The 17,519-nt window shown below is 50.8% G+C and overlaps 1 protein-coding gene across 1 annotated transcript in view; it reads right to left on the bottom strand.

Moving 5' to 3' along the window:
• Positions 1-5,243: 5,243 nt before the first annotated feature.
• Positions 5,244-17,519, bottom strand: part of CEP72 (centrosomal protein 72) — a 32,271-nt gene continuing 19,995 nt past the window's right edge. The window contains 6 exon segments of the mRNA XM_027125369.1: positions 5,244-5,665; positions 6,792-6,900; positions 8,055-8,181; positions 14,787-14,915; positions 14,917-14,981; positions 16,117-16,243. Coding sequence (XP_026981170.1) covers positions 5,443-5,665; positions 6,792-6,900; positions 8,055-8,181; positions 14,787-14,915; positions 14,917-14,981; positions 16,117-16,243 — 780 coding nt within the window. The 3' untranslated portion in view covers positions 5,244-5,442.

Here is a 17,519-nt window from a genome sequence, read left to right as displayed (position 1 = left end):
GTAAATAGTGACTATTTCATTTAAACAAAATATTTCATTAAGGCACCTGAAAAGCATGACATGCAAGCCAGAAGGGGTGCACAGGGAGTCGCGTGCTCGGGGCTCGTGTATGATGTCAGGAGTGCTGATCAAATAAACACACACATGTGCTGTGATACCACACCAGGAACAGGGCACACAGCCTCTAAACTTGCAGAGGTGAAAATGTGAATGACAGAAAATTATCTAAGAACGGCAACACTAGACAGGAAAAGAAATCCTCCAAGTAGAACAAATAGCACAGAATGAGATGGCAGATTTGAACTAAAATGTATCCATTACATTAGGCGATAAAGCAAGAGAAACACAGAAGAGGCAACAGCTCAGCCGCCAGGATGAGGAATGACCAAGGAGGATGAGGGGGGCCGCGCAGCCGCTCGGAGGCGGTCAGCAGTCCACGGGGGGTGCAACCCCCGAGGCACACAGGAGGACGCAGGAGCGGAGGCCTCCGGACCACCGCCAAGCTGGCCCAGGATCCCAGTCAGCGGCCTGTTGGAGGCATCCCCGGGCCCTGCTGGGGTCACTCGGTCACTGACTGGGGCTGCCTGGACGAGGGTCCTGAGCTCAGAAGTTGGGACAGAGCCTGACGCCACGGCAGCTGCATCCCGTCCCCTGAACAGCAAGGTCTTGCGTGAAGGGACACACCTGCCCCTACATCTCTGCCACAAGGACACAACTTCAAATGCTGAAACTATTAAAGTGTCATTAAAAGATTGAGTGTCATGCCAAAAAACCTGAAAATTAGGCCATAAGAACAAATTCCTAGAGATAACGTAACTTATGAAAACTAACTTAAGAAGAACTGGGAAGCCCGCACAGTGCTGGCCAGGTGAGTACCAATGGCGATGGAGAAGCCGGAAGTCCAGGGGCTGGGCAACAAGGTATGCATCTCACTCACACGGAGGCCAGCTGGGGCCCGGGGGGAGGGGTGCCACTTGGGCGGCCACCAGCTCTTCTCTGCTGGGCCCTGAAGACACGCCTCCTTCACTTGCAGAGTTGGTCACATGGCCCCAAACCAGCTATAGGGGAGGCACACGGACGGCCCCTGGGAACCCACTCTGCTGCATTGCCGAACCATAATTCAACTGAATCAAGTCAAAAATCTCCTCACAAGATGTGAACTGGAACAGCCACTATGGAGAACAGTATGGAGGTTCCTTAAAAAACTAAAAATAGAACTACCTACCACATGACCCAGCAATCCCACTACTGGGCATATACCCTAAGAAAACCATAATTCAAAAACAGTCATGTACCACAATGTTCACTGCAGCTCTATTTACAATAGCCAGGACATGGAAGCAACCTAAGTGTCCAACAAATGGATAAAGAAGATGTGGTACATATACACAATGGAATACTCAGCCATAAAAAGAGATTAAAATAATGCCATTTGCAGCAACATGGATGGACCTAGAGATTGTCATACTAAGGGAAGTAAGTCAGAGAAAGACAAGTACAATATCACTTATATGTGGAATTTTAAAAAATGATACAAATGAACCTCTTTGCAAAACAGAAACAGACTCACAGACACCAGAAACAAACTTATGGTTACCAAAGGGGAAAGGTAGAGGGGAGGGATAAATTTGGAGTTTGGGATTAACAGATAAACATTACCTATATATAAAATAAATAACAAGGTCCTATTGTGTAGCACAGGGAACTCTACTCAATATCCTGTGATAAACCATAATGGAAAAGAATATGAAAAAGTATACATATATATAGATATATCTATAGATATACAGATATATATCTCTCTCTATATATATCTATCTGAACCACTTTGCAGTACAGCAAAAACTAACGTAACATTGTAAATCAACTAACTAAAAAATAAATTAAAAATTTTCAAACATTCAGGGAAGAAACAGTTACAATCTTATACAAATTCTTCTGGGAATAGAGGATAGTGATGACGCAAACCCCAACAAGAACAGCATGCAAGGACAAATGTCACCCTGGACACGGACGTACCACGTTCTTCTCAGAGCCACACTCACGCTGTGCCGGCCGTGTGTGCGACCTGTCCGGGACCGTACTCACAAGTCACTCAGCCCTCACGATGGCCTGCGAGGCAGGCACTGCCAGCCAGGACATTGAGGCCCAGAGAATCTGACTGCCCAGGGGGACATTAAGTGGCACACCTGGAACACGAAATCCTACACAAAACACCCACAAACCACGTACAACAACGTGTATGGAAGGAAAGCCCATCATCAGTAAGTCGTGCTTCTCCCAGAAAGTTACTGTAGTTATAACCATATTAATAGGACAAGGGAGAAAAGTCACATGGTCATCTCAGTAGTGGCAGCAGAGTGTCTTATTCATCCACTCATGATGACAAATTCTTAGCAAATTAACAACAGAAGGAGCAAGGCCACCAAAACCCGAATTTAGTGGCGCAAGTTCAGTGAAGTGGTAAAAGCCCCCTCTGATTTAGCGCCAGAGCAGGACCGATGCCCACTCCACCACCATGCACAGTCCACAGACAGATGCCCACTCCACCACCACGCACAGTCCACAGACAGATGCCCACTCCACCACCACGCACAGTCCACAGACAGATGCCCACTCCACTAGCACGCACAGTCCACAGACAGATGCCCACTCCACTAGCACGCACAGTCCACAGACAGAAGCCCACTCCACTAGCACGCACAGTCCACAGACAGATGCCCACTCCACTAGCACGCACAGTCCACAATTACACTAGACGCGCCCAGCACAGAGGAGCAAAACTCAGAACACCACCGAGAAGAAAACATAAAGCCCAGAGCAAAGGACTGGAACGGAGGAAAGAAACGCCATCACTCACGGCAGGCGTGACGGTGCTGGGAAGTCTAGGCAGCTACAGGCGAATTATTACGAGTCTAACAAGATCGCTGGGTGTAAAACTAATGTACAAAAAATCAGTTCTATTTCCATATAATAGATATATTAGATTAGATATTAGATATTAGATTAGATATTAGATATTATATTAGATATTATATTAGATATTAGATATTAGATTAGATATTATATTAGATATTAGATATATTAGATATATTTCCATATAATAGATATTATATTTCCATATAATAGATATATAATAATTTCCATATGACACAAACAAGCACATTTCAGAAACACATCTTTTAGACATGGCATCACAAAATAAGGAAAACCTAGGAAGAAACATAACAAAAGATGCATAAGACCTCCATGGAGAAAATCATAGAACTATAATTAACGTACATTAAAGGAGGTCTAATAAGTGGACACAGATACTACAGTCATGGCTTGTAAGACCCAATATTACCTATGTCAGCTCTTCCCAAACCGACCAATGCAATCCCAGACAAAATCCCAACTTAACCAGCTAGTTCTGAAGCTCATGCAATTCAAAGGGTCAGAAGTAGCCCAAACACCCTGACATGGGGTGGGAGGTCTTGACCTACGGAGTGTCGTGCTGCACAGGGACGGACTGGACACCAGTGGAGGGAACAGACACACGAATCATTTGTGACCAACGAGTCTTGTGAATGCATGATGCTACATGTGAAAACCCCAGAACCGGGTCCTTAACCCTCACAACACGCACAGAAGTCAATTCCAGGTAGAATGTGTATCTAATACTCAAAACAGACAGAAAAATCATCATGAAAAAGACTGATACATTTCATCCTATTAAAGTTTAAATTGGGACTTCCCTGGCAGTCCAGCGGTTAAGACTTTGCCTTCCAAAGCAGGGGGTGCAAGTTTGATCCCTGGTCGGGGAGCTAAGATCCCACATGCCTCACAGCCAAAAAACCAGAAGCAATACTGTAACAAATTCAATAAAGACGTTAAAAATGGTCCACATCAACAACAACAAAAAACTTTAAAGTTTAAATTTTCTCTTCATCAAAACACACCATTAAAATGTGGAAAGACAAGAAAAAGCTATTTGCAAACATAATGCACAAAGTACTAGTATCCAGCACTACAAATAACTCCTACAAGTTAAGAGACAGACTATCCGGTAGGAAAATAGGGAAAATCCTGGACCAGGCACCTTGGAAAGGCAGGTGCTCACCCTGGCCGACGGGGCAGCAGGTGCAGGACTCCCTAGGAGGCGGACTTCTAGAAGCTTGATGGAAAGTGTGGGGCGCGAGGGCCAGCAGGTGTCCCCACGTACCTGCCAGCAGCAGCGTTAGCTGGTGTCACCACTTCGCAAACAGTTCCAGATGATCTGTAGTAACGCTACTCAGAATATGGTTAAGGAGTTAAATGAGACATGAACATAGTGGGAAATAAAACCTTTATAAAAAAGATTTTCTTTCCTTTTTATAAAAAAGGACCAAGTGGAATTTTACTACGAAGGAATATACAATTTCTAAAATTAAAAATTCAGTCTACAAGCCCAACAACAGATCAGGCGCATGGAGGAAACAGCAGTAAACTCTGTGACGGGACAACAGAGACCACCCAACCGAAGCTCCTAGAACACTAAGGAGGAAAAGACCCAAGATTAGGGAAAGGGGGGGCCAGACCCAGGGGCTGACGTGGCGTCACTGGAGTGCCGGGGGGAGGGGATTGGAAAGGCGGCTCGGGTCAAGGGAGAAATAACAGGAAATCGTGGCCCAAACTTCCCACATTTGATGAAAAATACAAAGCTCAACGTAACCCAAACGAGAAACATAAAGTAACAGCATGGTGACAACCTTCTACAAGCTGAAAACGGATTCGTGCGAAAATCTTTAAATAAAAAAAAAAATCTCATGATGAAACACGCACCCCCATACCGACTTCCCTGTGGTTACGAAAACGCAACGTGACCTGAAGGCGAGGGCCGCCTCCTGAGCCCCAGGGCCCGCGCCAGCCCCTGCTCTCGACCTGCAGCTCTGCTCCCTAAGTCCACCGCACGGCACTCTCAACAATCACTTCGCTTCACGAAAGAAAGCAAGTATTACCTGAGATACAACGTTTCCAATCTAAAAATCTAATTTTACGCCCTGTTAGGACATAATTTTCAGAAATGAACTGCAAACCAAGGAGAGCGGGGCTTGGGCGGTATTTCCCCTGTGGAAAGTTAATGCCACAAATAGTATTCTTCACAGCTCTAGGTGTTACTTGTATTTAGTCTCAGATCTTGCAGTTCGTGCTCATCAACTGTGGTGCACGGCTTATTTCATAAAAGAACTCAACGCGAAACTCAGTTATAATCGAAGAGCGACTTTTTAGAACAATGTATTACTTTATTAAATAAGGGCTGCTTGTCACACAATCAATCATTTTCTTTAACCGTCCTACAGAGCTGCTTTCTTGCACGTTAGGCAGAAAATTACAGTATTTTCTCTGTCTCAAGATATTTGATGAAAAACTACTGACCTGTTTGTCTCAAGACATGTAAGGGGCTTGGATGAGCCTGTCTTTTTAGGACACTTCAGACCCCCCCCCGGCTGCACCACAGGCCCTGAAGACAGACACCCACAGAGAGGAGCGCTCAGGGCGCGGACGCGGGCGGGCGCTGGGGCGCAGGGCCGCGGTCTTCTTGAGCTCCCTGTGGCTCCAGTGCAGCGGCTCCACCTCGGCCTCGTGCTGCGCCCGCACCTGGCCCAGCTCCCGAAGGAGGTGCTCGTTGGTGCTGACCAGGTACCTGGAGACGAGGCAGGGGATAGCGCTCAGTCCCAGGCCCCGTCCCCGCCCGGGGGGCCCTCGCGCTGGCCCTGCTGCTGCCCCTCGCCTGGCGGGGCTATCTCCCCAGCCCCGGCCCAGCAGGAGCCCCGATGGCGCGGCGCGGGAGCTGAAGGGGTGGGGAGGGGAGGCCCCTCGACACTCTGACAAGAACGCTCCATCTTCACAGCAAGAAAACAATGTTCCAGTTCTAGAAAAGGTCCAAGGATGGAAACATTTCTAATTCGCGGGCAACTGCACTTCTGACACGGACACGGCACAATGGGAAAGGCCTGGGTTCTTTAATGCTGTGGCCGTTTTTAACTCTGGAGGAATCTCAGCAGGGAAGTGGGGCTGCACGCTGCCGACCCCGTCTCCAGGCTGCCAGCTCACCCGGTTGGCACTGAGGGACCTCCGTGGCGCCACGAGCCACAGATAGCGCGGGGCCGCGTTCTCCACAAAGCTGGCCACGCCAGCGACAAACCCCGTTTGCCGGGACACTGGGAGAGCCACGGGCCAGGCGGAGGCTCAGCACCTAACCGCCTGCTGCTCCGAGAGGCGCTGCGGCCCTGCCTTGCCCACACTGAGCCCACGGAGCCCACCCGCCTGCGGCCTTCCTGCCCTCCCCCACGGGGCTTGTGCTGGGATGGGCCCAGGGGCCTGTGGCCTCCAATCCCCACAAGGTCACAGCCTGGCCGCTGTGGTGACCTCCTCCGACAGTGAGAAGGGGGCGGGGGGAGAGCAGAGGAAAAGGGAGGGTGGGGCGGGAGTGCTGCCCTCAGGCCTGCCCCCCACTGCCGCGGCTTCCCCTCCGCAGCCCCACCCGCTTGCCAGCACGCAGGTCTCTTCACAAAATCTGAGCTGGGGGCAAAGGTGGAATCTGTTTCTGCGAGAACAGCTGAGAACCACCACGCCGAGGGGGCACGCGCAGGCCTCCAGGACACGGCACCTCCTCTCCCTCGCCCCTCGTCCCCCCTTAACACCTCCCAGGAAGCTGCAGCAGGAAGGACCTCGCTGCTCAGTAAGACGCAGAAGCTCACACAAGCTCCGAGTCAACCCAGCGACACACGTGGGCTCAGGACCAGTGGCCCGCTGCCCCGGGCAGGCACCTACGGCTCTCCTGCAGCATCTGGGTGAGTTCCTGGATCCTGTCGTGCTCCAGACGCTGCTTTAGTTCCACAATCTCCCTGGAGAGCCGCTTCACACTTGTCTGAAATCCTGATGGGAAAAGAAGTAGCGCTATTCAGTGAAATGCGCTCCCACATTTTTAAAAATTTTATTTATTTATTTATTTATTTAGTTTTGGCTGCGTTCGGTCTTCATTGCTGTGCGCGGGCTTTCCCTAGTTGCGGCGCGTGGGCTTCTCACTGCGGTGGCTTCTCTTGTTGCGGAGCACGGGCTCTAGGCACGCAGGCTCAGTAGCTGTGACTCGTGGGCTCTAGAGCACAGGCTCAGTAGTTGTGGCGCACGGGCTTAGTTGCTCCGTGGCATGTGGGATCTTCCCGGACCAGGGCTCGAACCCGTATCCCCTGCACTGGCAGGCGGATTCTTAACCACTGCACCACGAGGGAAGTCCCAACACTCCCACATTCTGGAAACTAAAATGATTCTAGAGTTTAAAGCACACCTGGGAAACACGGGAAAAGGTCATCAGGGTGAACAAAGCAGCCCCCTCTCCACCTGCCATCATCCCACCCAGGGCCCAGCGCCGGCCCCTGCTGTTGGGGATGAAGCCCCGGGACTCTGCCCTCCGGGCACCCCTGAGGGGTGCGTGCAGCGTGGAGCAGACAGGTGGAGGTGGGCCTGGCGCCAGCCAGAAGTCGTAGGCTGATCTGCTGCTGGACAGCTGGGCGTTCAGGAAGAAGACCCCGGCAGCCGACAGGACTGGGGTGAAGGGCTGCGGGGACGGTTACCGGGCGGCGGGCCCCGGAGGGTCTCGGCTGTGACTGTGCTCACGCCCTGAGATGCTTACCACCCAGTCTTTTAGGAAGAAGTTTCAGACCCCCGAGAGGTCAGACTGGAGCAGACACTCAGGCTGAAGCCCCTGTGGGACCCCACGTCACCTCACATTACCCCAGAGCAGGCTGCACCCCACCTCGAAATCCCAAGGGCACTTTTGCAAAACTGGCAAAACAGAATCCAAGACAGTGAAGAGGGAAACAAAAATGCCCTGGGTCTGGAAGGAGCCGTAACCAAGGAGGAGGACGCCCCGGGGAGGGCCCCGTGGCCTTTCAGCAGCTCAGAGAGACGGTCCCGGGCACGCGTGCCCGCCCTGGCAGGGCTGGGGGCTCCGACCCCGCTTCACTGCACTTGCTGAGTCTGAATCCTGTGAAATCCTGACTCTTACACGTACAAGTAAACCGTGAACTCACCAGTGATCTGCAAGTTCAGTGTGGATGGAGCGTCGGCGTTTCTCACTTCTTTTTTCACGCTGAACAGAAGAGACTTCAAGCTACTGCTTTCCTCCAGAGTTCTGCCCAGACGCTGCCTCAGGTGATCCTGCAGACACAGAGCAACGCGTGCCAAACAGGCGAGTCAAACTCTGTGCAGACGCTGCATCGCTACAAAGATGGCATCTGGGGCCCGTCTGTCTGGATCCAAATGGTCCCAAACTGCACAGTGTAAGGAGAAGGGGTGCCACTACTCATCTGCCCAAACCCCCAAACCCACAGTCCTCTGTTTCCGGGTTGACAGGCCTGCTGTGCCCATGGGGACGACGCAGGCTGGGGCTGCAGCCCTTCCTGGGTGCGAGAGCCATTTGCGCGCAGACACCCAGAGGATGCCGGTACCACTTCACTATTTTTCACTTATGCCTCTAAAAATGAAGCTGTGTGTAGGATCTCTGTCTTGACAAGATGGTAAGCACCAGACGCTTCAGACACTTGTCTCCCAGCAACCCTGTGGCTACTTCCACTCCCATTTTACAAACGGGGGGACTGAGCACAGAGGGTGCTCACGCCCGGGGAGGAGACCCGTCCCCGCCACACACAGCACACAGAAGCCACCACGTGGCACCCTCCGCACCAGCTGCCGCATCGCGAGCACTTGCGGGGCTGCCTGGAATGGGCGTGGAGGACCTGCACCCTGCTAAGCCTTCAGAGGAGACCCCAGCCCCGAGTGACAGCCTGACAACAACTTCAGGAGGCCCTAAGACACACGGCTCAGCTACCCTGGGCTCTGACCACAGAGACCACACAGGGTAAGCGTGTGCTGTTTGAGGTGTGACTGGGGGTGACTTGTTACGCAGCACTAGACAACCTAACACAGGGGGTTCAGTACCTGCTGCCATCCTTACAGCCCACCCTCTTAACCACGGGACAGAAGCCAAAAAGCTTCTACACAGCAAAGGAAACCATCAACAAAATGAAAAGGCAGCCTACGGATTGGGAGAAAATATTTGCAAACCATTTGTCTGATAAGGGGTTAATATCCAAAATATATAAAGAATTCACACAACAGTGAAAAAACAATCTGATTTAAACATGGGCAGAGGACCTGAACAGACATTTTTTCAAAGAAGACATCTAGATGCCAACAGGCGCATAAAAAGATGCTCAGCATCGCTAGTCATCAGGGAAATGCAGATCAAACCACAGCGAGGTGTCACCACACCTGCCAGCACGGCTTCATCAAAAGGACAAGCGATAACAGGTGTTGCCAAGGGTGTGCAGAAAAGGGAACCCTCGTGCGCCGTTGGTGGGAATGTGAACTGGTGCAGCCACTACGGAGAACAGTATGGAGGTTCCTCAAAAATTAAAATCAGAGCTAGCAGATCCAGCAATCCCACTTCGGGGCATTTATCCGAAGCAAACAAAACACTAATTTGAAAAGATATGTGCACCCCCCATGCTCACAGCAGCACTACTTACAATAGCCAAGCTGTGGAGCGACCTCAGCGCCCATCAATAGATGATGAATGGATAAAGAAGATGTGCTGTATGTTACAATGAGAAAGACGAATACCATGTGATCTCAGTCACACGTGGAATCTAAAACAAACGAAGTGAAGCCCACAGATACAGAGAACTTGGTGCCTGCCAGAGGCAGAGCTTAGGGGTGGGAGAAGGGGGTGAACCGTTACTGCTTTTTAGTTTAAATCAATTGAATTTTTTTAAAAAGTCTACTGCAAATAAAAGGGAAAGGTTGTTAGTTAGATTAAAAACGCAAGACCCAAGTGTACGCTGCCTACAGGGAACCCACTTTAAAGATAAGCGCACCAATAAATTAAAAGGACGGAAAAAGAAAGATACACCATAGCAACACTAATGGGAGAAATCTGCTGGTGGCTGTGCTCGTGTCAGTCAAAGCAGAGTGAGAGAGAGAGAGCAGGCACAAGGGGGAAAGCACGAGAGGAAGCATCCCACGCTCAGGGCACTAACAGCCGTCAATGGCAGGCAGGGTGCCAGGTGGCGGCAGCGTGTGGAGGGCAAGGCAGAGAACAGCCAGGAGGTGCGCCCACGCGGGACAGCAACACCGCTAGGACCATGCGCTGGGAACGCCGACACCACTGAGCACACAGGTGTCACCTCAGCAGTCCCCGAGGGACCAGGGCACAGGCGTGGGCCCATCACACGGCACAGGGGTCACCAGATTCACACCGGGCAGCCTAACTCCATGGCCCCCACACTCAACCCTGACAACATACGAGCTTGACCAAAAAGAACAATTATCTATATGGGTCAAATTTACTTATTTTGGCTATAAAATAAATAAATAAAAATAAAATGAAAGAACACTTAAATAGTTTCCACACAATTAAACTGAACCATAATGATCAGTGAGGTAAAGACCTCACCATGCTGAATGCACGATGGTCTTTAAGTAAAAATTATCATGTTTAAGGTGCCCCTTCGATGGTCTGATGTGCGTGTACATAGTGACGGCCACCGTCGAGGTAATACACACATCTTCTCTTCACACAGTAACCATTTTCTGGGTGATGAGAACACCGGAAATCTGCTCTCTCAGCAGATTTCCAGATTCCATGCGGTCTTATTCACTGTGACCACCAGGCACGCTTTAGAGCCCTAGACTTAGTCACCTACAGAGCTGCCACTCTGTGCCCTGGGCCACCATCTCCCCACTCCCCCCACCTCCCCACCACCGGTGACCACCGCTCTACTCTCTGCCTCTATGAACTCAACTCTTAGATTCCATATATGAGATCATGGAGTTTGTTTTCTTTCCACGTCTGACTTATTTCACTTAGCATAACGCCCTCGAGGTCTATGGCAGGATTCCCTTCTTTTTAAAGCTGAATAATGTCCCGCTGTACACATACACCACGTCTCCTTTCCCCACTCATCCGCTGAAGGGCGCTTAGGTTGGTCACTGTGACTAATACTGCAGCGAACATGGCAGTACACGCCTCTCCTCCAGATCCTGATTTCACGTCCTTCGGATAAACACGCAGAAGCGGGATTGCTGGATCACATGCTAGTTCTACTGTGGGCTTTCTGAGGACCCTCCATACTGTTCTCCACAGCGGCTGCACCAACGAACATTCCCGCCAACAGTGCACGAGGGTTCCCTTCTCTCCACATCCTCCACTTGTTATCTCTTGTCTTTTTGATGACAGCCATTCTGCAGGTGTGAAGCGATAGCTCACTCTGGTTTTGATTTGCATTTCCCTGATGATTAGTAATACTGAGCATCATTTTCACATGTCTGTTGACCATCTGTATGTCTTCTTTTTAGGTCCTCTGCCCGTTTTTTAGTTGGGTTTCTTTTTTTCTTCTATTGAGTTGTATATTAACCCCTCATCGGATAAATGGTTTGCAAATATTTTCTCCCAATCCATAGGCTACCTTTTCATTTTGGTGATGCTTTCCTTTGCTCTGCAGAAACTTTGAGTTTGAGGTAGTCCCACTAGTTTACTTTTGCTTTTGTTGCCTTTGCTTTTGGTGTTACATCCAAAAAATCACTGCCAAGGCCACGTCAAGGAGCTTTCTTCGTCTGTTTTCTTCTAGGTTTTTTTTTTTTTGGCCGCACTACGCGGCATGTGGGATTTTAGTTCCCCTACCAGGGATCAAACCCATGCCCCCTGCAGTGGAAGCGTGGAGCCCTAACCACTGGACCACCAGGGAAGCCCCTTCTAGGCGTTTTAGTCTCAAGTCTTATATTTAAATTTTTAATCCACTCTGAGTTGAATTTTGCGTGTGCTGTCAGATAAGGGGCCAAGTTCATTCTTTTGCCTGTGAACGTCCAGTTTTCCCAGCACCATTTACTGAAGAGATCATCCTTTCACCATGGTGTATTCTTGGTGCCCTTGTCAAAAATTAGTTGACATATATGTGTGGGTTTATTTTTGGGTTCTCTATTCTGTTCCAGTAATCTATGTCTGTTTCTGTGCCAGCACCATACTGTTATGATTACTATAGCTTTGTGATATAATTTTAAATCAGGAAGCGTGATGCCTGAAACTCTGTTCTTTCTCAAGATCACTTTGGTGATTTGGGGTCTTTTGTGGAACTACAAAAAGAAGAATACAAATTAAAAGAAAAATAATTATACAAATTTTAGAATCGTTTTTTCTATTTCTGTGGAAAATGCCATTGGAATTTTTATAGGGCTTACACTGCGACTGTAGATGTCTTTGGGCAGTATGGACATTTTAACACTAACAACCTTCCACCCATGAACATGGGATATCCTTCCGCTCATTTGTCTTCTTCAACTTCTTTTATCAATGTTTTATAGTTTTCAGTGTTAAGATCTTTAGCCTTCTTGGTTAAATTTATTCCTAAGTATTTTATTCTTTTTGATGCTATAAATGGAATGGCTTGGGAACAATCATTGGTATAAAGAAATAAAAATGATTTTTGTTGTGCTGACTTTGTATCCTGCAACTTCACTGAATTTATTTGTTCTGCTTTTCTTTTGTGAAGTCTTTAATGTTTTCTACATGAATAATCACATCATCTACAAACAGAGGTAACTTTACTCCTTCCTTTCCAATCTGGATGCCTTTTGTTTCTTTTTCTCACCTGCTTGCTCTTGCTAGTACAGTTGATCCCTGAACCACGGGGGGTCGGGGGGCTGGGGAGCCGACTCTCCTTGCAGCTGAAGATCTGCATATAATTTATAGTTAGCCCTCCAAATCTGCAGTTCTGTGTCCATGGATTCAACCAACTTCCAATTGTGTAGTACTATAGTATTTTACTATTTAAAAAATCCACGTATAAATGAACCCATGTAGTTCAAACCCATGTGTTCAAGGGTCAGCTGTACTTCCAGTGGAAGAGAAGCTGCAGACTGGACACCCTGGTCTCATACTGGGTCTCAGAGGAAAATTATTCAGTCTCCCCCACTGATCGTGAGGTGAGCCAAGGGCTTCTCACAGATGGCCTTCATTGTGTTGAGGAAATTTTCTTTCACACCTATTTTGTTGAGTTTTTTTCTTATCATGAATGGATGCTGAACTCTGTCAGATGCTCTATCTCCATCACTTGGGATGACTGTGTGGTCCTTCTCTCTCCATGAGTTAATGTAGAGTATTAATTTGTGTATGTTGAACCAACCTTGCATTCCAGGGGACAATCCCTCTTGGTGGTGATGTGTTGCTGAATTTGGTATACCAGTCTTCTGTTGAGGATTTTTACATCTATGTGCATCAGATAGTAGCCTGTAGTTTTCTTTTCTTGCAGTGTATTTGGCTTTGCTATCTGGGCAATGCTGGCCTTATGAAATTAGTTTTAAAGTATTCCCTCTACTTCTATTTTTTTGGAAAAGTTTAAGAAGGATAAGTGTTAATGCTTTGAATGTTTGATAGAATTCCGCCATGAGGCCATCTGGTCCTGGACTTTCCTTTATTAAGAGGTTGATTACTGTTCCATCTCATTTGTTATTGGTCTCTTAGGTTTTGTTTCTTCTTGATACAGTCTTGGTAGGTTGTATGTTTCTAGGAATTTATCCGTTTCTCCTAGGTTCTCCAATGTGCTTGTATATAACCATTCTTTGACTCTTTTTATTTCTGAGGCATCCGTTGTAAGGCCTCCTCTTTCATTTCTGATTTTTAATCTCCTCTCTTTCTTAGTCTAGCTAAGAGTTTATTGGTTTTGTATATTTTCAAAACCCAACTCCGTTTTGTTCATTGTTTTCCTGTTGCTTTTCTACTCGTATTTCTTTCTGCTATGATCTTTATTATTTCCTTCCTTCTGCTTTCTCTGGATTCAGTGTGTTCTTCTTCCTAGTTCCTCTAGCTGTAAAGTTAGCTGCTTTATTTGAGATTTTGAGATCTTTTTTCCTTTTTAGTGTAGGCATTTATGAGTGATGGTCTCATGGCGAGGTTACAAAGGACGAGGGCAGCCTCAGCCAGGAAGTGGGCTCCACTGCCAGGCCCACACTGTGCTGGCTCTGGCTGCCCTTCAGTGCCACCTGGTGGCGGAGTTCCCACAGGTCCAACAGGACACCTCGGTCTCATAGCTGGCTAGTGCAGACAGGACAGCCAGGTAACTGGAACCTCTCTCACCAGTGTTCTGGGGAGCCTGGGCCAGGGAACACTGGGGCCACAGAAACGCCACCTCCAGCCCAGCCTCACTCTCTCTTTTTGTCTCCCACTCGGCCTCTCTCAGAACAGAACGCAGCTGCCCAGGAGAGGCAGAGCTGGGACAAGTGGCAATGCTGCCATCTGCAATCACTGTCATGAGGGGTCCTGGAGTGACAGAGTCACGCTGCGTCCCTGAAGGGCAGCTGGAGTCCCTGGGGGTGAGGAGAGCCTGGTGGGGGAGGGGGTTCGCGTCCTGCGAAGGGCAGGAAGGGGCCCCGGTGCTGTGCCCGACAGCTGTAAGGGGAAGCAGCGTTGAGAAGCTACTCTCATTCTGTGATGTCAAAACTACATTTTGGGGCTTCCCTGGTGGCGCAGTGGTTGAGAGTCCGCCTGCCAATGCAGGGGACACGGGTTCGTGCCCCGGTCTGGGAGGATCCCACATGCCACAGAGCGGCTGGGCCCGTGAGCCATGGCCGCTGAGCCTGCGCGTCCGGAGCCTGTGCTCCGCAACGGGAGAGGCCGCAACAGTGAGAGGCCCGCGTACGGCAAAAAAAAAAAAAAAAAAAAAAAAAAACCTACATTTTGCCCCATCTGTGAACAAACGGAACTAACTCACCATCTCCTTCCGAGTGTCGCTGAGTTCCCACGCCACCTCATCATCTTCACGCTACACTGCTGCTGTAGCTCAGCAAGGCGACTCTACAGACTTCTTCTCCACAGTCAGGGAGCTAATTTCTTCACTCACATGTTGTTGAACTGCCCTGAGTGGCTGTAAACTCTTGGACAGATGACAAAATGTGTCTTGCCTGAGCTAGAAGTAAGAATCAAACATTATTACACCATTTATGTTGAAAGGATGAGTGTAAACAAAACATCTTCAATGCATTTTGAGTAACACGGGCTACATGGCTCAAAAACACTGGCCGGCATGGAGACTGGAAAAGGGACACGTATGCCATTGAAATGACCTCATCAGGCCTCTTTATCCCCCGCCGTGGATGAGGACCAACAGGCAAAGAGCAACAGTCTTAGAGACCTAGAGAAGGGGCCTCAGGGAAAGGCCACCATTAGGAGGTCTGCCTTAACGCGCTCTCACACAGCACCGACTGCTGCTCCAGGCCTGGCGCTGCTCCACGACTGGGAAAGCAGACAGTCCTGCTTCTAGCCCTGACAGGGTGTAGGTTTATGTGGTCAGGATCCAGGGGCGCCAGCTTCTCAGGGCGCCCTGATTCCAGAAGGAGAAGCTGAGGGGCCAAGACACTGAGTGGAAGGCTCGGGAGCCTATGGTGCAGCTAAGCTGGGAGATCCAGGCAGATCGGGGTCTGCTGGAAGGAGAGAGCTGGCAGGTCCCTGCTCCCCCTGGGGCACGTGAGGCTGCAATCAGGCTGTGGGGAAAGAGAACGTGGCCCTGGGGACACAGCATGTCCCCGTCTCACACCCCAACTCTGGATGTGGGGTCCCCTGTGTGCCCCTGTACCCAGGCACCAGGCAGAAGAAAACCCAAGTCCCCTCTGGGGAGGGGCCACATCTTCCTGGGCCTCAAGTCATTGCCACCAAAAGGTCAGCAAATCCAGGGCCCTGCATTCAGTCAAATGCTCAGAGGATTCGGAGAAGACAGCAGCAGCATTTTAGTCTCTCCAAATCCCCACATTAAAACAGAGCAAGGAGAAGCAACATCCAGGAAGAGCGATGCCAACACCACTGGCTGATGACATACCTCCAGGAAGCCTGGAGCGCCAGCAGGTGGGAAACGACAGCCACAGGCCGCGTGGAGTCCTCCATGTCTGCCACCTCCCGAGAACCCAGACGCTGTGAACAGGACCATCAGGACGCTCCCCGCAGCACAGTGAGGCAGTGACGCCGGTGAGGCGGTCCAGTGAGACACGGGGACCAGCGCCCCGCAGTGGGGCGCAAGCATCTGCCCGCAGAGCCCTAGGCCAGCTCGCCGAGGAACACCTCGCTGCCGTGCAGGGGGCTGCAGCCACTACAGTGCCTGCCCACCAGGTCGAGGAGCGCCACCTCCAGGGTGGCCTTCTTCCCGGGCGGCACGGCCAAGTGCAACTTGGGACACACCTGCACGGAAACAAACCACGAGCGTGGCTTCTTCCCTGCCTGAAACCAGTGGGTACGATGCAGCACTAGGCGTGCACGCCACGCTGATGCCCCATCCCACCGCCTACAAGCACGATGGCGGTTCACACACCACAAGCCTGCAAGCATGGCTCATGGGATCCACCTCCCCGCCCCGCACGTGTGTCCACATGTGTGGGGCGGGGGACAACATCTCACACCGGGAGGAACGGCGAAACTGTCACCCTAGTGTAACAGTCAGGAGACCGGTCGGTTCCCAGGGACGGCTGTCCTGGGCCCTCCTGAACCAGCCCCAGCGATTCTGGGAGGGAGGAGAATAGTCTCGGCCTGAACGGTCACTGGAGCCCCGGAGGCCCTAAGTGCAGCGCAGCCCACGTGGGACTAGAGGGAGGGCTGGCCGGGACGGCGCAGGCACAAGGCTGCCGAGGCTCCACCCCGGGCCCAACCACGCCAGGACCGCAGAGTCACTGGCATTCACGGCAACGCTCTCTTTTTTCCGTTTAGAAATTGTTTTACCAATTTTAAGGGATTACTGCAGAAAGCGGGGTGGCTCCTGCCCACTTTCTGAGCGCCTAGGGAACAATTCCTGGGTCCGGGGATTTGGGGAGTAAATGCCAGCAGTTCCAGAGCTGGCGACGAGCCCCGCCACCCTTCACAGCCCGGAGCTCCCCACTGTTACACAGATAAAGGGCTTTCCTCCTCGAGGCCGTCTGGAACAGCCAGCGAGACCCTGCAGGGAGGGTGGGAGCGACCTGGGCCACTTGAGCCGGGACAGCCCTTCACTCCTGGCATCACTGAGCACCCACGGGAGCCCCAGGAGCACCGGGAAACACATGCCCGCAGAGGGGACACTGCTCTGCCCGAGGTCACACCAAGGGCGGGGTGGCCGTCTCCGGGGACCAGTTGGCGTGGGAACACTGAGGCCGGCTGCTGGTCCCAAAGAGCCGAGGCAGAGAGCACCTGTGGGCATCAGCACACATACCTCCGCCGGGAGCTGCACCTGGACGCTCAGCCGCAGGCGTGGGTGATGGAGCCGCGGTCCCCAGCGTGGTCAGGCTTCTGCCTTCCACCCGGCAGAAGGGTCGTGCCCTCTCCAAGAGGACAATCTCACCACAGGGTCAGAGTGCTCAGAGGAGGGGGCCCCGCAGGCAGCGCCCCTCCTGCAAGGTCCCAACCCCACAGCAAGGGCCAGCCCGTCAGGTGAGGCTCCGCCCGGGGTGACACCCATCTGGGGACAGGCAAGGCCCAAGCACATTCC

The sequence above is a fragment of the Aethalodelphis obliquidens genome, unplaced genomic scaffold (genome assembly GCF_003676395.1).
Source record: "Aethalodelphis obliquidens isolate GAN/ISIS:26980383/991018 unplaced genomic scaffold, ASM367639v1 scaffold29, whole genome shotgun sequence".
Classification (NCBI taxonomy): domain Eukaryota; kingdom Metazoa; phylum Chordata; class Mammalia; order Artiodactyla; family Delphinidae; genus Aethalodelphis; species Aethalodelphis obliquidens.
Note: the sequence above shows the minus strand (reverse complement) of the source record. Positions and strands in the feature narration are given on the sequence as shown.